At 34.7% G+C, this 27,141-nt stretch overlaps 1 protein-coding gene across 2 annotated transcripts in view; it reads right to left on the reverse strand.

Annotated features, from left to right (window-relative positions):
- The window catches only part of LOC150105508 (PAT complex subunit CCDC47), a 300,186-nt gene that overhangs the window by 140,373 nt on the left and 132,672 nt on the right, over positions 1 to 27,141 (reverse strand). For both annotated transcript variants that reach the window (XM_090394850.1, XM_090394851.1), the window contains exon 6: positions 16,110 to 16,211. In XM_090394850.1, coding sequence (XP_090250976.1) covers positions 16,110 to 16,211 — 102 coding nt within the window. The remainder of the gene's footprint in view (positions 1 to 16,109; positions 16,212 to 27,141) is intronic.

Below are 27,141 nucleotides of genomic sequence, written 5' to 3' on the forward strand. Positions count from 1 at the left end.
TCAGAGGGAGCCAAATCTGGGGAATAGGGTGGATGTTCCAACAATTCATAGTGCAGATCCCTTAATTTTCCCATTGACAAAACACCTTTGTGGACAGGTGCACTGACCTGATGAAAGATGATTTTTTTCTTCTGCACACTGGGTCTTTTCTCACAAAAATTTTTTCATCTAGTCTGGTTAAAATATCAGAATAATATTCCCCGGTTATTGTTTTACCATTTTCAAGATAATTAATAAACAAAATGCCTTCAGCATCCCAAAACACTGATGCAATGACCTTTCCTGCTTATGGAACCGACTTTGTCTTCTTTGGCGTGGAATAACTGGCTTCTGTTTTGACTGATGTTTGGATTCTGGTGTGCAATGGTGAATCCAAGTCTCATCCATAGTAATAAATCAACGCACAAAATCAAACTTATTCTTGTTAAAACGCTCTAAGCACTGTTCAGAGATTTTCATGCGAGTGCATTTTTGATCTGCTGTGAGCAAGTGCAGCACTCATCTTGTGCAAAGCTTTTTCATTTGCAATTCTTCAAGCAAAATATATCCTACACGTTCTTTTCAAATGCCTATAGTCTCAGCAATTTCACGTACTATGACTCACCGGTCATCCAATACCATATCATGCACTTGATCAATGATTTTGTTGTTGTTACACTTTTTCGACGTCCTTCAAGTGGATCATCTTCAAGGCTGGTACAGCCACGTTTAAACTCAGCAGCCCATTTCTTAATTATCGAAAACAAAGGAGAAGAGTGCCCATAAACTTTTATGAACTTCGAATGAATTTCTTTTGGCATTAAACCTTCTTTTAGAAAGAATTTTATAACCGTTCACTACTCGATTTTATCCATTTCAAGGGATACAGACAACACTTTTGCTTCAGACAGCTGTATAAAACAAACTACTTGATAGAATGACTTGCAATTTCACACGGATGCTTAAGACAGATGTACCAACTTAGAAAAAAAAAATCTTTCCGATAGTGTTGCCATCTATGGTCGAGGCAAAGAACTTTTCAGAGTACCCTCGTAGAACACTTTGGAATGAAAATATCTATTAATAAAAAATAATACAATAGATAAACACCTTTAACTATCTTGGATGTGAAATATCAAATGAAGTACAAAAGTACATCAAATTAAAAAATTTGAAAATTTTTGTAGATTATAAGTCTGATAAACAGAACTTGTAATACTAACCTTGTACAAAAAGATGCATGTTTAAATATATACAATAATTTAGCATTATCTTTATTATTATATGGTAGCAAAATTTGGACAATAAATAAGCAAGATAAAGAAAGAATAAAAACAAGCAAAATGAGATAAGATCCACAAACTACACATTATCAGAGCAAAAAAGTAATTTTAAATGAAAATATAATCAAAGAAGAAAAACTAAACAAACATGCACAACTGGATAGAACTTGAAAACTAAATGGCTGCAGAAATCCATTCACCGCAGGCAAGTTACCAGAGACAAGTGGCGAATGAATTTTCTTAAAGCAAAATTCATTCGCCATTATTTGTTCATAGGTGGCTACCAACGAATTTTTTAAAGAAGTGTTATTTCCAGCTGTCTGGAAATAAAACATCTGGATCTGAAATCCTTAATTTGAATACTGCAGTGTCGCCTTTTAAACAACTGCAATTTTAGTTGCAAGTTTTCTCTAAAAGTCATAACACAAACGAATCATCTTCATTTTCTTCTGTCCTTTTATCTCGTATAAGATTTTGAACTTAATTTTTCTTTCTATTTGAAAAACTATAAAAAAAATGAACAGTCCTCAAAGACTCAACCTGCAGTATCTTCTTCCCCTCAACAGTTGTCCTGTCATCATTATTGTAACATAACAATTGATAATTTGTAAACATTTTTCTTTCTATATAAAAGACTCCATAAATATCTGTTATCAAGTTCCAAAAATTCCCCTCATTTCTGTCACGGCAGTATTAAAATGTTTCTTTCACTCTGCACATGCTCCACCTATGAGTCACACTTCTGGTTTTCGTTTGTCATGAAGTGAGAAAAACAAGAAAAGCACTAACTATAATGGTGTTATAGTTAGTGCTTTACTTGAAAACAGTAAATCTCATGTAGTTGAAGCATGCGAGAAAAAGTTTTTCATTTCATTAATCACATCACTTACTTAAATTACGGTTATCATTTCCAATAAATAAATTTTAGAATCAAATCAGTGCATTCATTTAGTTCAATATCAACCTTGCACACACACACACACACACACACACACACACACACACACACACACACACACACACACACACACACACACACCATAAGCCCAACATATGTAATAGAAAAAAAAAAAATAAATAATAAATAAAAAATAAAAAATCAGCTAACGCCTTTTTGTTCCCCATATAGGGAGTAGGCGAGGCCGTTTTTAAGCCCTATCTAACTTTTTGGAGACTGGGTGGGGCAGTTCAATCTCCACTGGTAGCCAATCAGAGATAATTTATTATTTAAAAAAAAAAAATTAACTGTGCTTTTGTTACAATAAACCAGTAATTATAAACACAAAAATTAAAATTGGTGCAAATTAGTTAAATAATAGAGTATATCCATACATCTTATTCTTCTAACACCTTTATCCCTAAATTATGTGTGCAAGTGTAATAATGCATTGTCCTAAGCTTATTTTTACAGCTCACGAGCTTAGTGTAATTAAATACTTGAACATTTTACATGATGAAAATGCTTTTGAATACTGTTATTCATGTGGCACACAAATGCTCTTCATCCACTACACACACACACAGACGTAACCTAGTGAATGTCAACATTCATTCCTTTCTTGCTGCAATTATCTTTCCTATTAAATTATTGTTTGTGAATAATTTATATTGAAATGGCCAAATGCTGCAAACTTACCTCCTGCCCCCATGCCAAGGCCATCACTGGGCACAACTTCTACCCACCGAGGTTTCCACTACTCGCACATCTGGATGGTACTGTAGTTACCTCATCTAAAAGCCAATGCCAACTTACTGGCATCATTTTTCTCTTCAAATTCCTGAATTGATTATCCAGGCAAAGTTCCCTCCACACTACCAAGAATGGCTCCCTCCATGTCACCCATAATCTTCTGATATAAAAGAAATCAGAAGAATACTCAATAACCTGAACACAAACAAGGCACCCATTCCTGATGGCATCCCACCTATTGTATTAAAAAATTGTGCCCCAAAACCAACACCTATCCTCTATCTCTTCAATCTATCCTATTCAAATGACATCTACCCTACAACATGGAAGCAGGTCCAGATCCAGCCCATCCCAAAGAAAGGTGATAAAAGTCAACCAATGAACTACTGTACAACTGTCACTTCTGTTCTCTCTAAGATTACTGAGAAGGTCATCAACAACCAACTAATCAGTGACCAGCAGTATGGATTCTGCCACTCGCAATCTACAGCTGATCTTGCTTTCACCACCAACCTCTGGGCTCAAGCCATGGGGAAATTTGGAGAAACTCACACACTTGCCCTCGACATTTCAAAGGCATTTGATTGGATTAGGCAGAGGGGGTCTACCTAACAAACTGTCATCCTATGGTCTGCTTTCTCACTCTGCAACTGGATTGCCAACTTTCTATGTCACTCACTACGTGTCATGGTGGACAGTTTATTCTCCTCAGATTTCCCCACCAATGCAGGAGTATCCTGGGGTTCTGTTCTTTCACCCACTCTCTTCCTCTTGTATATAAATGACCTACTCACTCAGACTTTCAATCCTATCCATAGCTTTGCTGATGACAGTACACTCCATTCCTTCTTCATTCTACCATAACCAGCGACCTGAACTCAGATCTCCTAGCTATATCTCAGTGGGACAAGGCCTACCTTGCAAGCTTCAATGCCACCAAAACTCCTCTCTCAATTAAGAGCTCACATCCCCTCCCTCTTACTTTCAGTAATACTAAGATATCCAAACACGATCAGATTTCTCTACTCAGATTGACCTGCACCTCTGATCTTTCCTGGCATGACCACATTTCAACTACAACTTCCACACACCAAAAAAAAAACAAAAAAAACATGGTGTACCTTTTCGCACAAGACACTACTTCACACCTTCACAACTGCTATACAAAGCCCAAATCTGCCCATCCATGGAATACTGCTCCCATATTTAGGGGCAAAATCATCCCTAAGAGGACAATCTGGCTAATTAATGATCCCTCCCTCTCTCTCTCGCTCTCTCTCACATACCCACTTCAATCTCTCTCTCTCTCTCTCTCTCTCTCTCTGTCTTGATACTTTTATGGACAGTACTCTGCTGAATTGGGCACTATTATCCTTCCACTCTCCTCCAAAATCATTAAAACAAAAGCCACTGCTAGCCAACACCCTTTTACAGTTCATCTTAAAACTCACCGAACCAACTTCATTGCCTCCTCCTTATATCCCATCTAGTTCTATCCTTTGGAACAGCCCCCCCCCCCCACCCACACACTCTGCCTTCCTCCAAGATTACAACCCTCAGCTGTTCAAGCAAAATGTGAACAGATTCTTCCTTTCTTCTATTCCTCTTGCACCCCCCCCCCAAGCACTAATGTGCTATAGGTCTTGTGCCCTTTTGCGTGTGGATCAGATCTATATTTAAAGAAAAAAATATATATATATATATTAGGATAACCAAGTTATTTTATAAACTTGGTTATTTTAACTCCTAATCCCAAGTATGCAAACAATTAAGTTTGCGTCTGAAACAAAGTTCAAGTCTAAAGATGATACAACACCAAGGCAACTCATTGTAAAGGTGGGTAAAGCTCTGATCACTATTCTTAGTATTTTCCCATAATGTAAAGCACATCTCACTAGAAGATGTATACTGCAATGCATTATGGGTGGGGTCACTACCCAGACCAGTTTCAACCTTTTTTGAGGTCTCTTCAGTGAGTAGCTAGACCCTAAATACCAAGGTTATAGTAATACGGAGCCTTATCAATTTTACCTATAGAAGTTGCAACAAGGTGTTTTTATTTTTAATAAAAATCTCTGGAGGAGATATAGATGTAATAAATTTTTTAACTTGGGGATATTGTATATTAGGATAACCAAGTTATTTTACCCACCTTTACACTGAGTTGCCCTGGTGTTGTATCATCTTTAGACTTGAACCTTGTTTCAGGCTCAAACTTAATTGTTTGCATACTTGGGATTAGGAGTTAAAATAACCAAGTTTATAAAATAACTTGGTTATCCTAATATACAATATCCCCAAGTTAAAAAATTTATTACATATATATATATATATATATATATATATATATATATATTCACCCTTCATTATGAACAATAAACTAAAGAATATACAAATTGATTTGTGCTGTGGCACACATTTTAAATCTGCATTAAAGGAGATCATATTTCTGTATAATTACATGTAATGTATACTAGAATTAGAATGTATTACCTTGTTTTGTTATCACAGCATTTAGCTTTCTTAAAACATCATCTATTATAATGTTTATGTAAAGTAGATTGATAACTTGGGAGAGTAACACTTTTTGTGCCTAGTAAATTTAAGAGGTATTTCTGGAGCCCTGAGTTATGATGATCAGACATAGGCTCTCCCAGGTTGAAGGTTTAAATTCAGTAAATTCATGGTGGGGGTGTTAAATTTTCCATCTGCTTCTCAGAGTCAGACAGCTTCAACCCATATTAAATTATTCATGGTGGGGGTGTTAAATTTTCCATCTGCTTCTGAGAGTCAGACAGCTTCAACCATATTAAATTACTTTTTTTCCTTTATTTTTCTTTTTCACTATACTTCTAAATATATTTAATTATAAAAAATTAATATCTGATAATTTCCCATCTTGAAAACATAATGATGACGGATCATGAAAATGATTATTTTCATAAATCATAATTTACTTTAGTTTCAAAATAAAGAAGAGTCTCCTATATCAAAACAAAAATGAATTTTAGCTAGATCTAAAAGTTAAGTCCATATTTTCATCTAACTTTATGTTAAATATAACCACTAAATGCTCTGACTGAGTGATACATCTGACTTCATATTGATAATTGATTAGACTTGGATGAACTTTAAAGTTCGTAGCCATCTATTCATCCAAAAGAATCCCCTTTGTTTTCTGTAAGGAATATGATTGTATTCATTTCTTTATATTTTTTCTCCTGAAACAATTTGAAAGGAGAGTATATTTAAATGAACAGATGTCAAAGTTTCATCCATGTCTAAATTGATTCCGTATCAAAACTTTCTTATTCAGCATGTGTTATAATAAATCTATTTGGATATTTAATATCTAGTCATGCAAGGTTACACGAAAAATTTACTTAAAGCACTACATGGTCTAGATGCTCATACTCCAAGTTCTACCTTTCCTTCTCTGATCATTCTCTTGCAGTAAGATTACATTATTCACTCAAATAATCATTCTTTTCTGAAATGACTTAATACAAACCTATTCTTCTCATAAGTTAATTCACCATCATCATCATCAAATTAATGACATGTACCCTCAAGGGGTGTACAGGATATGATAGTACTACATGAAAAATTTACATCATTACTAACTTCCTATCTACAATTTTCTTCCAAATCAGCCTGTTACTTGTCAAGACTCCAACACTATCAGATCTTATATTTCAATCGTCTAAGGTACTTTGTACCGTATCAATCCACCTATTTCTTGATCTTCCTCTGGGTTGTTTTCCTGCCAACCTGACAGAGAACATTTGTTTTGCTAATCTTTCCTCGCCCATTCTGTTTAAGTGACCATGCCACCTGAGATTAGCTCTGCTAACGCATTCCTGGATGCTGACAATGTCAAGTTCTTTCGTAATTCCTTGTTTTTAATATGATATTGCCATTGATGCCATCTGTTCATGCCTGTAATCTTTCTCAGGACTCTCATATCTGTGGTCTCTAGTCTTTGGTCAAGTGTTTTACTTCTGACCCATATCTCAGATCCATAAGTCAAAACTGGTTTGAACACTGTCTTGTATACAGCTAATTTAGTATTCCTGCTCATTTCTCTCTTATTCCATATGAATTTATTCAATTGACTTCCTACCATACCAGCTTTCTTGATTCTGTTGTCTATTTCCATATTTAATTTACCATCTTCAGTAAAAATCGTGCCTAAGTAGCTGAAATCTTTTACTTGTTCCCCGTTCACAACACAGTTGACATTTTCAACAATTCTACCTATTTTCATTGTCTTTGTCTTTTTAATACTGACCTTCATACTATATCTATTACAACAGTTATTCAATTTAGTCAGGGAATCTTGCAAATTTGTAGCGGATTTATTTAGAAATATAGCATCGTCCGCATAAAGCAAAGAGCTGACATTAACATCTTCAATTCTGATAACATCTTTAATACCACTTTCCTTCATAATATGATCCATATAGATAATGAATAACAGAGGGGATAATGTACATCCTTGTCTCACACCAGCTTTAACATTAAACCATCTTCCTATTCTTCATTCAATTCTAACTGCTGACTTACAACTCAAATAAAGACAAAGTACTGTTTGATATAATGCCCCATTGACCCCATATAACTGTAGCATATTGAATAGCTTCTCTCTTGCCACCTTGACATATGTCTTTTCCTGATCAACAAAACTTAAATACAGATCTTTGTTATATTCCCATGCTTTCTCAACTATTTGTCGTAAAGTGAAGATCTGATCCTGACAGCCTCTATTTGGCCTGAATCCAGCGTGTTCTTCACCAAGCTTTTCTTCCACAATTCTTCTCAACAATTTCTCAAGTATACTTGCATAGATCTTGCCAGGAACACTCGGTAGGGAAATACCTCTGTAATTCTCACATTCGGTTTTATTTCCCTTTTTATATATGGGTACTATTAGAGCTCTACTCAAATCATCGGGAATTCATCCCTCTGTCCAGGCTTTCTGAACTATGCAGTGCAGCCACTGTAAGACTTTTATACCACCATACTTCGCCATTTCTAGTCGAATATGATCTACTCCTGCTGCCGTTCCACATTTGAAGACTTTGATGGCTTTTTCTACTTCAAGTATGGATATGTATTCCTGACTGTATGCTGTTGAGTGTTTTTTACCACTGTGCTATCACTGCTTGTTTCATTTGGCAATTTTTCAAAGTTATTACTCCATACTTCAAGGATATCTATTTCTCCCGTTTTCATGTCACCTTTATCATCTCTAACTCCTTTTACAGTACTCTTTCCTCAATTTCTAAGCTTCTTCAACAACCTCCAGAATATCTTACCACTTTCTTGATATTTATTTTCTATGTTCTTGCCAAAGTCCTCCCATGACTTTTGTTTAGCTAGTTTTACACAGTGTTTTGCTTTCTTACATCTGTCTCTGTATTCTCTAAAAGCAAAAGCTGACTTATTTGCCAGGAACTTTTGATATGCTTTCTTCTTTTACTTCAGTGCCTCTTTAACTTCCTGTGTTCGTTAAAGAGGCAGTTCTTGGAGTTCTGATTTTTCTATCATTGCAGACTACCTCACCACATGCCTCTCTGGCTGAATCAATCAGGTTTTCTTCAAGGCTTGCCACTGAATCTCCAAGGTTTGGTTCCTGTTCTCAAACTCTTCATTTTTTCTTCAATAATTTTTGTGTATTTTAGTCTACAGTTCACATTTGAGAGCTGCTGAACTTTTATTCACTTTAAAACTTTCTTACATGTTATACTTTTCAATATGAAATTCAATTTTATCCTGCTCAAGACTAAATAGTGATCACTTCCAATTTCAAATCCTCTGTACACTCTGGTGTCCTGCACCAGGGAGAAAACATCACTATCAACAATAACATAGTCAATGAGACTTTTCTTATTCCTTGCCTCTTCTCTCTGTGAATTTGTGCACATTTTTATGTTGGAACATGGTGTTAGTAATAACCAGTCCATGTCCTGAGCAGAAATCCAACAGGTATTTCCCATTATTATTAGCTTTGCTCTTTTTTCCAAATTTTCCCAAAATATTTTTGTATGTCTGACAATCATTTCCTACTCTGCTATTTAGATCCCCAACAAGGACCAACTTTTCCTTTTTCATTATGTCAGTTGCTTTTTCTAAAGCATCAAATAATTCCTCCACTTCTACCTTAGTAGAACCTTCTGTGGGCCCATAGGCACAAATAAGTCTCACTGTCCAATTCCCCATTCTGATATTTACATACATCACTCTACTTGAGACTGCCTGCCATTCAAGAAGATTAGCCTAGTATTTTGTGTTGAATACTATGGCTACTCCTTCTTTTCCTTGATTGTCATTGCCTGAATATAACATTTTGCTGAGAAAGATCTCACCAGTTTTCGTCTCTTTTGTTTCAGTCACCCCTATTATGTCAATCTGGTACTTATCTAATTCCTCAGCTAGCTCCATTTCTTTGCCATTCAGGCTTCTTATGTTGATAGTACCGATCTTTAACTCTGGTGATGTTGAGTTGGGGGGGGGGGTGCTTTCAGATTTGTTCCAGTAGCTGACTTTTCACTGTGTTGCCCTGGTGAAAACAACTGGGACCTTGTTTAACCGGGCAACGCCCCAGTCGGCATGAAATTTTGTCATGTTGTACCATCGTTTTGTATAATGGTTTAAGCCAATAAGAATACAATTTGGTTCGGCTACATCCCAAATTGCCAGCCCATCCTCGTTCGTCAGTATCCAGGTAGATATCCAACAGGGTGTACCACGAGATGGTGAGGATTGGACATTAGGTCAGAAGCCCTGTCGGTTCTCCGCATTCCTTTAAAGGCTCTGTGGAGGTCTCCTCTCAATTATACAGCTTTGACCCTTAAGCACCCAAAGTTAATTCACTAATAACCTTAATAGCAGACAAAGATACAAAATTTGTTTCTACATCTAACAAAGAATCATGTTGTGATGATATTCAGTATCAACATAACTAGAAATTAAGTCACTGAGAAAGAGAGTCAAATCCAAGCACTGCAAAAAGTGGCTTCTCTATGATGGTGCAAACAAGACTTGAAGAAAATATGTCCTATTCTTTGACTCTCGTACATCAGTGTTGAGAGTACTTGCATAAATGACTTGTTCATTCTCTCACACAAAGGTCTCTATGCTGAGACCTATAAGAAATTGTACAAATTTTGTTACATTCAACAGCTTACAAACTGCTAACTTTAATTCAGAAGTGTCTCAATTTGTCAAAATTGTTATGGGCAACTTTATTGACAAATCACATCATTGACAAAACACCTAAGTAAGTTTTCAGCATTATTATTATCATATCAACTTCCACGAAGACAAGAGATGCATGCTGGAAGGTTCACTCCCAGCATTTACAGCATATTCTGGTAAAGTGTCCCACTCACCCACAATTCTCCATGTAAAAAAAAAAAAAAAATAGACTCCACACATCCATCTTCACAACACTTTTACACAATCAGGGATAGTCTGTTGTTATTCCTCTCTCACCTACTTTTTATAATCCCCTCTGTATTAATCTGACAATAAAACCCCCACTAACTTAAATCTGCCTATCATATCACTTCTTTCTCACCTATCGACAAAACTCTGCAATTTAAAGCCTTTAACCTCCATCCATAAAAACCAACATTCCAGAGTCCTAATTCTGCAATGATAACTAGGTGATCAAATCTGAGCAACAATGCAATGTATAGGTCTCACATTCACTGCTGTAGAAACCACTGACAAAATATCAATATTATCATCATCATCCTAGGCAACTCCAAGGAGTCGGCAGACTCGTCGAGGGAGGCCCTAACATCATGTCAAGAACAACTATTCGACATTCACACAGTATCTATCATACCTTGCCCACAACACACTCTGGCAGCTTATTCCACTCATTCACCACTCTCCAAGTAAAAAACCTAGCTCTAACACCCTTGTTAACCACATTCTTACCCAGCTTCCATGCATGGCCACCTAGTCCTCCCACCACCAGTCCTATTTTCAAAAATATCTTCTGGATTAATCTTATAGAAACCCTTCAGTAATTTGTATGTCTCAATCATATCACCCCTTTTCTGCCTATCGACCAATTTTTGCAACCCACAAATCTTGAACCTATTCTCATAAGGTTCATTCCACAGACCTTCTATCATCTTGGTTATTCGTCTCTGGGTCCTCTCCACTTCCTCCCCATCACGAAGAAACCCTGGCACCCATAACTGGGCACAGTAGTCCAGATGGGGTCTTATCAAGGCTCGATATAGAGGAACAATAACTTGTTTGTCTCTGCATGTTAAAGTATTTTTCAGAAGCTAAGTGATTTGATGAGCTGATTTAGCCACTTTTGCAATGTGCCCCCTAAACTTCAATTCCCTATCCACCAACACTCCCAAATCCCTGGTCTCATCTATCTCCTGGAGTACAGTTCCACCAATGTGATATACTGCTGCTATTCTTTTCACCCCAAAATGCATAACCTTACACTTTGCCACATTAAATTGACATCCATTTTTCCTAGCTCAGTCCTCCAAACTATCCAAATCATCCTGTAAAATTTTGGCATCCTGTGCACTCACAATTGCTCTACCCAACTTTGCATTATCAGCAAACAAGTGAACACTTCCTCTCAGATCCTTTCCCACATCATTGATGAACAAATTGAAAAGTAGTGGTCCAAGAACAGAGCCCTGCGGCACACCACTAGTCACAAGCCGTTCTTTTAGACAACTCCTGAATAAATCACTCTCTGGTATCTCTCCATCAACCACCCTCCTATCCATCTCACCAACCCTATATCCATCCCCATCTGCTCCAGTTTACTGATTAGGGTTCCATGTGGTATCCTATCAAAGGCCTTGGCAAGGTCCAGTAGAATCACTGTAAACCCATTACCCTTATCAAGTTCAGCCGTCACTGTGTTATAAAACGTGAGCAAGTTACTGAGGCATGATCTACCCTTCACAAAACCATGTTGTCCCCTATACAATATCCCATTTTCATCTATCCAATCCTGTAATCTTTTCTTGACTAATTTCTCTAAGACCTTGACATCGATTCCTGATCCTGCTGATAATTGTATGCGTAAATGAGTTTTCAGCGAGGAATCTCCATTACAACTGCTTGTGAGACATGCTCTTCTACTTTCTGTTTTCCTCAGTTTCTGGAACACTCATGGTTCTTCACTCCCCCATTCTCCCTTTTTGAGTGCAGAAACTCTAACATGATTAATAAAGGTATACAAAGACAAATGAACATTCAAAGGCATGGAATTTGATAACCAGAGAAAGCCTCTTAATAAAGCATGCACTGCATTTCCAATGGCAGATCCATAACATAAATGCAACGAGTCGTCCGGTATTGTACTACGTACTAGGGTCACTTGCATTGGCTAACGCTAGTGTCGCCGATACTTTATAGTTTTACTATATTCGGCAAGAAACTCTCTGATTCCAATCTTTGAGTTTCTTATTCTGTTTTAAAACTATGTGGGATTTAATATCCCCTTAATTTAAGTAATGTTTTCATTGCCGAAATGAAGCTTATTAGCTCTTTATACTTAAGTAACTTAATGGTTGCACCTATTTGGAAAACTCGTTTGCAGAGTATATAAGTTCTTTTCGCTATACACTTTGGTATTAGGTCTAGCTACTCACTGATGAAGCCTCAAAAAAGGCTGAAACCGGTCTGGGTAGTGACCTCCCTCCATAATGTAATAACAGAATACATTTCCTAGGAAATGTGTTTTTACATTATGGAAAATATCTAAGAATAGCGATCTGAACTTCCCCCACCTTTGCAACAAGTCGTCCGGTATTGTACTACGTACTAGGGTCACTTGCATTGGCTAATGCTAGTGTCGCTGATACTTTATAGTTTTACTATATTCAGCAAGAAACTCTCTGATTCCAATCTTTGAGTTTCTTATTCGGTTTTAAAACTATGTGGGATTTAATATCCCCTTAATTTAAGTAATGTTTTCATTGCCGAAATGAAGCTTATTAGCTCTTTATACTTAAGTAATAAATGCACGTATTCAGTAAATGAGCACTTACCCATCATTGCAAAACACTTATGTCTAACTTAGAAACACACCATTTATGGTACTGGCTCCAAACCATTATACTAAATGCAAGCTTAAGCTTATCTTACCTGTGATTTTCACTAACAATTATATGATTTATTAAGTTGTGTCTGTCTGTTTTGCATGTTATCAGACATTTGTACTGCAGCTATAAAAGGTGCTATCTTAAAAATGCAAGGTTACCAGACCCATATACACTGATTGGAAAAACATCAACGGACACCACAGCGTGAGGAACAAAGAGCCATGGCACCCAGCTTCATAAGATGTAGGCCCTCCCTTCGCTGCAATGACTGCAGCAACCCTACAGTACATGCTTTCCACAAGTATACATTAGTGATCAATGAGAATTTTATGCCATTCTTCCTGGAGGGATGTAATGAAGTCCTGGACTGTTGTCATGTCAAGGGACATTTGCCTTCACTAGATGCTCCCATTCATCACACAGATATTCAATAGGGTTGAGATCATGCTCTGTGGAGGCCAGTTAAGTGTGGTGATGATGTTCATGTCCACAAACTGCACAGTTACAGCAGCAGCTTTATGACACAGTGCAATGCCTTGCTGAAAGAGACAACAGTCAGTTCCATAGAAATGCCACAAAATAACAAGCACTGCATTGCCCAGAATGTTCAGATATCTCTTGGAGTTCAATGTTCATGGCACCACAAACAGAAGTCTGAGGACAAAGAGGAAAAACAGCACCATACCATCACACTACCACCTCCAAATTTCATAGTTGGGTTCACACATACTGGGACGAGACATTCACCAGATATCTGCCACACCCATACCCCATCTATTTGCTAGGTAGAGGGTGTAGAGTGATTCATCACTCCATAACACATAGCTTTCCAAGCTTACATGTCCCACTGAAGACAATACTGCATGTTGTTTTGGGTAATGTAGGGGGACTTGCATATTGCAGTCTTACCATGGAAAAAACCATGTCGTGAGCCTCGGTTCTTAATGTATTTGTGCAGATTTGTGTTCCAGTTGTCCCAGAACTCTACATTCAATGTGTCAGCCGATGAATGGCGGTTTTTACATATTATCCTTCGTAGCACCCTACAGTCATATTTGGTGAGGGTAGGTTCTACCATTTTCATCCATTAACATCATCTTACCATAATCATTCTTCCTTCTACTTGCCACATATCTAAAAAACTTTCTAGAGTTTTTCTTTGCCTGTTTGCTAATTTCTGCTCATACTGCATTTTTGGTGTCCTTACTGAGTCACTCTCCTGGCTTATTCTTTATACTCTTCATGTAACTGGTTATTACCATTATTCATCTTGTACTGCTTCCAAAGTGCGTTGTTGTTGTTCTTCTTCTTCTTCCATATTTCATGCTTAAGCCTCTCATTCATCCATTTTACACCTACCTCATTCAGTCTTTTGACCATTGGAATACATTCACATCATGTTGGAGGTTTAATGGAGTATTGGCAACACTAGGAAAGGATTGAAAACTTTAAATTTAAAAAAATGTAAATTTCCTATGGTGGAACATCGTGGTTTTCTTTCAGGAGATCCTGTGGGTTGTATCCAGCACATGGTCTGCAAGGCCAGATTGAACCTAGTCGTGATTGCAGATGTACAGATTTGCATTATGGGATACTAAAGTAACTTATGTGAAGTCACTGACCTCTATATACAAGTAGCCAGTCATGAAGAAACTTGCAACCTTTGTTTGTTTACACTTGGAAAAAGGATTAAACCAAGAGTATAATTTCTTGGCATCTTTAACTTATAATTTAGTTAAATTTTTTTCCCCATCAGAGATCAGGCTATGGGTCAATAGTTCACCAAAGCAGTTATTTTAGGCCATGGAAGCATGTACCAATGTAGCTTCTGATCCACTATATATACAAGGGGGGAAGGAATGGGAGGGTATGGAAAGTTCTGATGAACACCTAGAAAAAAAAGTGATATTAAAACAACGGACAACAACAAGAAAGAACATATCTTAAAACCCTTTAACTCCCATGTTTTATCAAATTGTAATAATTTGTTATTTTTCTTTCTTGAACAAAAAATTATATTTTTAAAAATATCATTTTGGTCTCATTTATCAGTGCTTTTCAGAACCCGCCCTCCTCGTACATATATGTATATGTGTGTTCCTGAAGATGCCCTTTGATATAAAGGTTGAAACATTAGATTTTATTTTAATATAATTAAAGTAAGTTCTCTAACATGGTGATGTGTCTCCATAATTATCCATAATGATCAATGAAATGTAACATGCCAGTGGCTTATAATTATAGAAATCAATCACTTCTTTGATGTAACAAGGTTTCAATAACAAAAAATTTGTGCAAATTCAAAATTTAATAACACATTTAAATTACAATGAAGAGAACACAAATATTAAGACTTTTCATGTGAAATGTGAATAAAGCAAACCACACACAAACTAGTCACTCATTATCATCTTAGGATGCAGCTCATGTTGCTGCAACCCAGTAATTTCTACAACTGTATTTTTACTTTGTTTGTAAAAATTCAAATCAGAATTTTAAAAATTTAATTCAGTAATATTCGGCTATTTGGCCAAATCTGTTTTGCTGCATCCCTAATTACAACAGAACAACAGCTATAAATATATTATTACACATTCTTTTAATGTTTCTTCGTTCTGCAATTTAGCTGAAATGCTGAACATTCGGTCGAAGCATGGTTCATAATTAATTAAATTTTAAACAATGCAAATTACATTTTATAAACGAAGGTTTTGAACAAAAAATATGCATATTAAATTTTTATATCAATTTTTAATGAGTATATTTAAAAAAAAAAAAAAACTGTTTATAAAATTTATTTCAGCATGCTTTAGCCAAATTTCAAACTGAATATTTGGTATTCAGCACTTTGCTACATCCCTAATTAGGAGTGAACCTCTGTTAGGTCTGATATAACTAAGTGCATTTTCAACAATTTTTCTTAACTGATTCTCACGTATTTTGACCTGAGACAATCACTATACAAAATTACAAAATAATTAAAAAATAAGAAAAAAATATTATTCATCTGAAATCCTTTCATGCAATATCTAAAATTCCAAAGCTGTAACTTACCAGATCATTCATTTCCTTTGCCAGTCGTACAGCAGTTTTTTTGCTTGCTAAACAAAATACAAATGTGTCCATTGCATCTGCACTCATTGTCACTTTAACAATCTATAAATTATAATTTTTATTATGTATTAAATTCCATTATTTTAAGGTTAAATGTAAACTACAAAATTTACAATACTGTTATTGTAAATTTGTTAAATTTATAATAACAGTAACAAGGTTTCAATAACAAAAAATTTGTGCAAATTCAAAATTTAACAGATTATTCCTAATCATAAGTTGGTTAATATAAAAAAGTTTTATATTAACCAGCTTATGATGTCACACTTATTAACCACCAAGCCAACCTTGATGTGCTTATAAGTCAATAAATACATGGATGAGAAATGTCCATTGAAAATGAAATAACATTTAGATATTATTGAAATAACATGGATATGAAGTATCTGATAATTTATAATGATGGATTATAAAATAATCCATATTGCCATTTAGGTAATAAAGAAAGAGCAAAAGAGAAAGGAAAAAGGCTATAAGACTTTTTAATTTTAAAATTTTCAGATATTATATAACTTATGGCATTATGTGTTGATGGTGGAAAGTGCTATTGTGTGTGTAGATAAAGGATTAATAATTCAGTCAGTAGTTTGTGTGCAGTGGAGTGCCCTTCCACGATGATACAGGCACCGCAGAAGAAAAGGCACCTAAAAGATGTCAAAAAAATATGAGATAACAGTTAAACGAATAACGAATGGTACATATAATTATGAACGTATGCCGTCTTCCGTTTGTGCCCCTTCAGATCTTCCCGGAAACAAACAAATAAATTCTGAAATTGTATCCTGGACCAGATTATATCACTGTAATTTTTGATTAAAATTTACGAAAATAAACCTAAAATAGTTCTTTATTTTTTGATGTATTATCATAAATCAACTTATGATTAATTGTTGAGTTCCGCGTAAGGGCCGTATCCTAATTTTAATCAGATCAGATGCATGTGGTCCAGCCCTAAAAGTTGGCTTACTACTGATAACTCATTCTTCTCGACATTCGAGCCTGTTATATTAGCAGGCTGTTAGGGCAGCGTCAGCGACACAATATAATCGGCAACCTTGAAGAACTCTTTGCAAATTCACTGATTGCATTGAGAATACTATTGACTTTGCCTGTTTCAGTTGCTAAGGGAGAGAGAACATTTTCTAAATTACAATTAATAAAGAACTACCTGCGATCAAGCATGAGTCAAGAAAAACTAAATGGTTTGGCACTAATTTCAATAGAAAATAATATTGCTCAGTCTATCAACATTGATGTACTGCAACAGGATTTCGCTAAAATGAAAGCCAGCTGAGTCCCTTTTAGCAAAATTAATGTAAAGATTATTTGAATAAATCTCTTAACTTTATATTACTATTTTATATTATTTTGAAAATTTATATAACTTGAAAAAATTTGTATAAGCAGGACTAATCTGTAGGTAACATTACACTGTAAAGCGGTTTTCATTTGTTTTTCATTTCCTGTTCGTTTTATTCACACTTTATTCAAAAAAAACTTTTTTGGAAAGGCGCCGAAAATTAATCGCATACACAAGAAAAATACTATGCACCGGTCCTGCTTGGAGGTGTCACATAATAATAACATCAACCAATGTTTCAGTGAGCTTCTCAAGGTATACAAATTTCTATGCACAAAAAATAGTGCTATGCAATGCAAAATGAAGATATAATACTACATAATGACACAACAGTCAGGCATGAGATAGCTAAGCTTCCTAATTTTAGTGATTTAAAAGAGTTGACTACATACTATTAATCTTTACTGCATTTAGTAGGTTCAGGCTTGAAATAACCATCATAGTTTCCAAAAACCATATAAAAAGCTCACCTGAAAAATATTTTTAAATTTTCAGAGGAACTTTTTTTAACTGGTTTGTTATATAATAAACCAGTTAAACCAAAGTGATTAACAGAATTCCAGATAAGGATTGTTAGGTGAACTATAAATAATTTTCCAATAATATTTCTATTAAATCCATTAGCAATCAATTTAGGTTCTCAAAATACCTTGCATAACATATTTGTGAAGAATATATCTGTACAGTTTTATTGTTACTATTTAAGATTCAGGCTATACGTATCTACAGGATAATGATAACTAAAATGCAACATCTGTAAGTGTGGGTATGTCAATAAACAGAAAATATTAGGTGACTTGAGAATTTCTAGTAATAACTATAAAAGAATACACAATCATATTTTTCATCACAGGTGAACTTAATTATGAGACATGGGATTAAAGTACAAAAACAATTCACAGGATAGTGTTAAAGATTATTTTCTTCAAATTTAAAAAAAAAAAAAAAAAAAAGGCAACGACAGATATTAGAGACTATATCTGTCATATTTCTATAATATGGGAATTCTGGACTTTCAAAACAAATTATTTTAAGATCTAGACAGTAAAGATAAAGTGGTAGTGGTCCTACTGAAAATGGCCCTGAAGGAATAAAGAAACTTTAACAAAGGTACAAATGCTACAAAAATTACCACTGGCAATAAGGATATACTGAGTGCATGTAATCTGCAAAGTATGATGAAGTAAAATAAAGAGTAGGGAAATTGACGAGAAGTATTTACTAAATGGAACTGGGAGAAATTTTCCAAAATTGTAAAACAAAGGGCATGGACAAGGGCCATCAGCTAAAATTGTGCACAAGTATTAATAACTGAGTGGGCAGTAGTTTCACCTATTACCTGATCCAGAATCAATATTATTAAAATTAAAAAAAATCCATTTATTATAAAAGCAGAGTACAATATTATATAAGTACCACTTGAATGCAGAATTTGTAAAAAGAAAATAATATAATTTTATTCAGGTTTTCACTGTAGATGTATACAATTATCTGCAATGAAAACATGTCAAATAAGGATATCAAACCTATGTTATGTGTATTTGTATTTACATATGTATCCACGGGTTAAAATTTAAGCTCAAGACCCTTGCGAAGGAATTCTGCAATTTGCACTGATTCATTCTGAAATAAAAACACAATGATTCAGTATAATTTAGTAAACTCTATTACATACTGATGCTGAAGGGAATAGTAGCCCAGTTTTACTAAAGCCTGCACTTGTTGTACTTGTTTATGTTATTACTAGTTAGTATTGTCTTCATTCTGCACTGTGCAGTACGTGTACATAAAGATATATACTGTGATATATATTTCTATGTCCTCATATTACCTGTGTATTTTGCTACAGTGTAGTGATACAACTTATTCTGCAGCATACAATATCACATACACAATGAGAAATACATACTCTGAGGATGTCAAAGGAAATGACTGAACTATACAAACAAAACATCTATGTTTTGTTTGTATAGTTCAGTAAATGCCCTCCAACCTTTTCCAGATGTCCAACATACACTGTCCCCTGTATCCTTTTGCCAGAAAGAGATCAGAAAAATACCGTCCAAATTAGACACATAAAAGTCCCCCCCCTGGCCCTGATGACATTCCTCCAATTGTCTTGAAAGTTTGTGTGCAGAACTGACTCCTATCCTATATCACCTGTATATGCTCACTCCATTGGTATCTATCCCACAACCTGGAAACTGGACTCTATTCAACCCATTCCCAAGAAGGGCAACAAGTTACTGCCATCCAACTACCACACTATCTCGCTTACCTCAGTTCTGTCTAAAGTAATGGCAAAAAATCATCAATTCCCAACTCCTACAATACCTTGAAGACAACCACTTAATAAACGACCACCAGTATGGATTCTGCCACTGCTGATCAACAGGAGATCTGCTCACATATATCGCCCATCTCTGGATAAATGCCATGGAGAACTTTGGTGAATCTAAAGTGGTTGCATTGATATCTCCAAAAGCTTTTGACCAGGTCTGGAAAAGGTTACTAAGCAAACTACCATCATTTGGTCTGTCTCAAGACTTCTGTAGTTGGATTGCTAGCTTTCTCTCTGGATGCACACCAGGTGTGATGGTGGATGCTCCTTATCCTTTCAACTAATGCCAGGATTACACAAGGTTCTGTCCTCTCACCAACCCTCTTCCTGCTATATATCAATGACCAACTTCAGTTGACCTACAACCCAATACAGAGTTTTGCAGATGACAGCACACTTCAGTCCCTCATTTCATTTGATAAACTTACTCTACACAACTCACATCAACCTACAGAACATCAACCACTACTACCACCACCTTCAATTCTGATCTCAAAGCCATCCTCCAATGCAGTTCAGATAACCTCGTCAATTTCAATGCTAATAAAACCAAGTTCTGTTTTATTTCCCATAAAAAAAGAACAGTTTTTTCCCCCAGGTATTCTTTTTGATGATACCCAAATTTCCAGACAATTTGAGATTCCTCTTCTTGGAATTACCTTGACAGCAAACCTCTCCTAGCATAAACACATCACAACCATCGTGTACTCAGCTTCAAAAAAACTAGGATTTCTCTTTTGCTCAAGATGTTACTTCACCCCTAAACAGCTATTAACATTATACAAATCATAAATCTGCCCAGCTATTGAATACTACTCTTACATATGGGGTGGGGCCCCCTTAAAAACTCCCTGAAAATGTTTGACTCAATACAAAGGAGAGCAATTAGACTTATTAATGACCCATCTCTTACCAACTCACTTCCCCCACTTTTGCACAGACGTTTGGTTTCTGCAATATGTATATTCTACAGGGGGTGCTTAAGGGTCAAAGCTATATAACTAAGAGGAGACCTCACATAGTCTTTAAAGGAATGCGGAGAACCTACCAGAGCTTCTGCCCTAATGTCCAATCCTCACCTTCTCGTGGTGCACTCTGTTAGGTATCTACCCGGATACTGAACGAATGAGGATGGGCTGGCAATTTGGGATTTAGCCGACCAAATTGTATTCTTACTGGCTTAAACCAAAATATCAAATGATCAACATGACAGAATTTCATGCTGGCTGGAGCGTCACCCAGTTAAACAAGGCCCCCATTGTTTTCACCAGGGCAAACAGTGAAAAGTCAGCTGGAGTAAGAGCTCTCATAGTACCTATCTATAAAAAAGGGAAATAAAACAATGTAAAAATTACAGAGGAATTTCCCTACTGAATACGTACTCCTGGTAAGATTTATACAAGTATACCTGAGAAAATGCAAAGAAATATTGCAGAAGGAAAATTTGGAGAAAAAACAAGTTGAATTCAATGAAAAGAGAGTTCATCAGGATCAGATTTTCACTTTAAGACAAATAGTTGAGAAATCATGGAAATATAACAGGATCTGTGTTTAAGTTTTGTAGAGCTGGCAAAGACATACAAGGTGCCAAAAACAAAACAGTTAGATAACTGAAATGGAACATTATATCACACAATATATAATATATCATGCAATACATGCAACAGTTTCTATTTGAGTTGAAGAAAGCAATCAGAACTGAAGGAAGTATAAGAGGATGGATCTGATCAAAGTTCTTCACATAAATGGGATTCAAACTCAGGTCTTTCCAACCAAAGGGCTCTGTCAAAACTGAATGAGCCACAGAGGCTCTGAATATGGAAATTATAATCATCATGAATATCAAGGATTTAGCCTAGAGTGGCCTGTTCCGGCCTTAGAAGTCATCGTTGAATCATTTAAGAGGACATCCTGGTTTTCTTTTTTCTAATGGCTTGTACTTTAAGGCTCGTTTTGGTAATCTTTCTATTTTCATTCTTTGAACGTGTTCCATCCATTTAGGTTTATATTTTTTAATTTTTTCTATTACTGATTCTTGGTTTAATTCTTTATAATTTCTTCGTTTCTTTTGTGATCAAATAGAGTATACGTTGCAGTTTTTCTCATAAACTTCATTTCTGCTGTTATTAATCTTTGTTTGTCATTTTGTTTTATTGTCCAGATTTCACTTCCATACAATAAGACTGGTAGGGCTATGTATTGTATACTTTTAGTCTGGTTTGTTTTTGAACTAGGTTTGGTTTAAATATAGAATTAATTACACCTGTTATTTTTAAATATTTTGCAATTTTTACATTTATATCTTTTTCGTTTTCATATGTGATCATACATCCTAGGTAGTTAAATGAATTCACCTGTTATAAGATCTTGTTATCTATTACTATCTCAGTTCTTGCTGGATCTTGTCCTTTAAAGGCCAGAGTTTTTGATTTTTCTGTTGATATTATCATATCATAATCTTTAGCTATCTCATTTAGATCTAAAATAGCTTTCTGTAAATTATCTTCAGAATTAGTAATTATTATTTGGTCGTCGGCAAAAAGTAAAGTGTTTAAGTTCAGAGTAGGATAAAGTTTAATACCCTGATGGAAATTTTTATTCCATTTTATTATTATTTCATTTAGGTAAATATTAAAAAGAGTTGCTGAGAGAGGGACATCCCTGTCGGACCCCCTTGGTTTATCTCTCTCGTATATGATAGCTCATGATTTAATCTTATTTGTATTCAGGGCCGGTCCGAGAGTATCTGATGCCCCTAGGCAAAGAAAATTTAGGCGCCCATACATTGTCTCTCTATATATATTTTGTCATGCACACGTACATTTACACATGTGGATATTTATAGCCTTAGCATGGATAGTCTTAGCACCCCTAGTCGATTCCCTAGGTATGCCTAATGATAAAACCGGTCCTGTTTGTATTTGATTATTTTCATATATATGCTTATGATAGCTTTTAGGATATTATTTGGTACTCGTCTTTCTTTTAATATGTTAAATAAAATGCTTCTTTTAACTTTGTCAAATGCTTCTTTTAACTTTGTCAAATGCTTTTTTAAAGTCAATAAATGCAATATGTGTTTCTAAATTGTATTCTCTTCTTTTCTCTATTATTAATTTTAGGCAAAAGGCCAGGTCTATACATGATCGTCCTTTTCTAAATCCATTCTGTACTTCTAAAATAAAGTTTTCAGAATATTTCAATTAGTTAGCAATTTAAAATTTTGCTATATATTTTATAACAGGAATTTAGTATGCTTATACCTCTATAGTTTTTAGGGTCATCTCTACTACCTTTTTTAAAGATAGGAATCACAATTGCTTTTTTCCATTCTATTGGGGGGGGGGGGTTACCAGTTGAATAAATTTTATTTTAAAATAATAGGAGTTTTCCTTTGAATCTTGTTCTTGCATACAGCAATCCCTCGATTAGTTCGAAAATGCACTAATCGAATACAATAACTTATGGGAAAAAGTATAATTCATTCTTCAAATTTCTTTCTTGAACCTTAATTTTTTTTTATAAAAGAATTAAGGTATGTCTCAGGGCCTAGTTAAAGGAAAACCATGAAGCTGAAAGACAATAAAACATATTCAGAATATAAATTTTATTATGCTACTTCTTAACAAAGAATTGGGCTAACGTAGTTTGGCGGGCATTCTGTTTCTTTTTTTTTATACAACCGATGGTATAGCCCTATTGCCTCTTCTACTATTCTGCAAATTTTACTGCTTCTCTTTTCATCAGGGTTAGCCTCTAAGCATTGCTGCTTAAAAACTTCGATTGTACGAAAAATATTTTCAAATTGTTTCTGTGAAATCTCTTTTGGTTTACTATCAGTGGTTAAATTTTCTTCATATTCTTAGAGATCTTCCTGTTGTGCATCTAAATTTAGCAGGTCAGAATCACTCAATCCTTCAAAATGAGATTTAATTAACTCTTGGACGTTATCATTGAAGGGGAGAAAGAAATGAAGGACATACGAATTGGTCGCCAACACGCGAAATCACGTGCTTTATAGATAAAATTTCCCAACTGTTATACATGCAAAATAGTTACCACTTTAAAAACTACAATGATCATAAAAGAGAAGTTAATTTTCCGAAGTGTAATAATAAACAACTCATCCCAGAAGACAGATTGATTACCCTATTATTGGAATGGATTCTCCTTTTGTGACATGCGCAGAAGTGTTGAATGGTCTCAAATCTGTGGGTGTACTATAGCAGACGACATAAATTTTTGCTTTAAAAATTTGGAACATAGTATACATGGTGTACATGGAAGTAATGTAGTATGCCATTAAAAATAACTTTATAAAATGTTTTAAATCAGTAACTAAATTATTTCATTCTGGTGAGTGATTTTTTTAAAATAGTTAGCCATAAAAATGTATAGATAGAAAATTTTTAAAATCTGTAAGATTTATTTTTAAGATGTATATAGGCGCACTAATCGAATTTGGGTTTTGAAAAAAAATGACACACTAATCGAGGGATTAGTGTATTTATATAGTTCTGAACCTAGCTTATCTTCTCCAGGTGATTTTCCGTTTCTTGTTTCTTTCAGGCTGATTTCTAATTCTTCTTTAGTTATTTCCTTTTCATTTAATGTTTGCCAGTTGTCTTTTTTAAAATATTTATCAGTCCACAATTCTGTGTAGAAATTGAGAAATTCTTCTAATTTCAATTCGGTGTTTAATTTTATGTTTTCTTTACTATCTGCATTTAAGTGTATCAAAATCTTATATACATTGGGTCTTATTTCATATAAATCATATTCTAAATTAGAAACAAATTTGTTCCATGGTTCTCTTTGTCTTTTTCTGACTTCTCTTTTAGTTATGGCTCTTATTCTTTTATATTCTATTTCATCTTCTAATCTTTTACTGCTTAACCAGTTATGATAATCTTCTTTTTTTATTTTGATTATATCATCCCATATCTTCAGTTTTTTCCTTTTATTGAATTTTTTGATCTTTCCTAAGTTTTCATTTGCTGCTGCATTCAGTATCGTTTTTATGTTAAGCCATTCTATTTCTTCATTTTGTTTTATTTTATCTAGATATTGGTTAATTCTTTGTTCATATAGCCATTGTATATTTGTGTCATTTAATAGTCTAGTTTTATAAACAAATGTTTTAAATTTTCTTCTGTTCTTGTTACTTGTAGCCATTTAGGTGGTAATCTTAATTTTATTTTAACGAGGAAGTGGTCACTGCTTATTTCATATCCTTTGTGAACTCTAACATCTAACGAAAACTTTGATGTCTTTTCATTTAAGGTCAAATAATCTAATATTGATTTCCATCCTCTTGCTGCCCAAGTATATTTATGTATGTCTTTATGTTTATAGAAAGAATTTATTATTTTTAGGTTATTATAAACTACAAAGTCAATCAATTTTTTTACCATTCCTGTTTAGAGTATGTTCTCCATATATTCCTATATTATTATTAATTTTCGTGTTTCCAATTCTTGCATTTAAGTCTCCTACTAAAATTATATAATTATTTTTATTTATTTTATTATATATATTTTGTAGCTGATTATAAAATTCAATATTATCCTGTTTTCTTCCTTCTTCTGGGACATACAAAACCAATTATTGTTAAATACCCTTTATCTATTTTTATTCTAGCTTCTATTATTCTTTAATTCCATAATTTATAATGTTTTAACTGTTTTGAAAGGGAGTTATGAATCCAAATAATGACTCCCTTCTCTGTCAACTCGATTGTACATCACATTAAAAGTTTCGGTTCTCATGGTTCCTTTTAATTTCTTTTTTTGTTTGTGATTACTGCTATTTTAAAATTTCTTTCATTTAATATTTGGTCTAATTCTATTTCTTATATGCTATTCCTCTTACATTCCAGTTTGCTATATGTATTATATTTTGTCGTTTCCATTTTCGTTTTACCTTTTCCATTCCAGGGTCGTTTTCCATAGATTCAACCTGATTACCTTTTTCTGTCAGCTTAAAAGTAGAATTATGTTCTCCGTGTCAGGTGACTAGCCTGACGATGGAATAGTTCAGTGGTAGGGCTGCTACCTTAAGGCTTCTGAACTAGCCTTCTTAAAAATTTAAACCCATAAGAGGAATAGGGTATATCGAAGGGGAAAGAGTAGATTAAAGTAGAATAGAGTAGAATTATAGTAAAGGTTTATAGAGAGGACATAGATGTAAGGCCAGAAATGGAAAGACCCCACGGCCCTCGAGTACTCTAATAGCATAAGGGTCATAAAATAAGAAGGGATGGCTGATAAGGCCTTATAGGAAAGATTAAGATGAGTGGATCTTCCTCAAAGTAGAAGAAGAGGATAGATCCAGTTAATGGTCCATGGGAGTGCCACTTCTCTTACAATCAAGATGATTGCCCCTAATGGCCCTGTTGGTCCATGAGTCCTTATTCAGCATATTCGAACCACCTCACCATATATACATATAGATGTATTGACACACACACACACACACACATGGTGGGCTCCCCTATCCGCCACCCAGGGGACGTGCTCTCTAGGGGTTACAGGGTTCCCCCAAGAGAGGAATATGAAAATAGCCAACAGAATTTGCAAACCTGACAATAGTAGGAAGTTAACTGAATAAATTTATATGGAAGAGGAGAAAAATTATTCAAAACACTACATAACCTGTATACAAGACAATGTTCAAATCAATTTTAACACACAGATCTGAGAGCTGGGTTAGAATAACACATGATGAACAACTTGAGAACACAGATACGAGGGTCAGGAGAAAGATTAGAGGAGCGAGCAGATGGCAATAATGGCAGTATCATGTTAAAAACAAAGACATTAAGAACCTTTCCTTCATGCTTACATTGTGATCAGAATAAGTCTTAAAAATTATGGAAACAACTACTGTTGTTTTGATCTTCACATTAAGGTCAAATATACATTTATCTGGAATATACACATACATATAAAAAGAAACAAGCTGCACTACAATCTACATGGTATGCTAAAGTTACATTGATTTGGTCAACTGTTAAAACTTATGGCCTAAATGGTGGGAAAAAAAAAATTTACTACATCAAAGCTAGAGTCCTATTATGATATTATTATTATTATCTAATAGTTACAAAATTAAGCTAGAGAGCAACATGTTCACACAAAAAAAGTGACTCATATAAGTACACACATAAATTAAAACAAACCAGTATGGATAGTGGCCAATAAATGCTGAAAAATTGCTTAGAGTACTAAAGTCAGGGTTTCCTGGAAAACTTGAACTAAATGAGTTGAATG

The sequence above is a fragment of the Typopeltis vanoorti genome, chromosome 6 (assembly GCF_054136105.1).
Source record: "Typopeltis vanoorti isolate ZY-2024b chromosome 6, IOZ_Tvanoo_1.0, whole genome shotgun sequence".
Taxonomy (NCBI): Eukaryota; Metazoa; Arthropoda; class Arachnida; order Uropygi; family Thelyphonidae; genus Typopeltis; species Typopeltis vanoorti.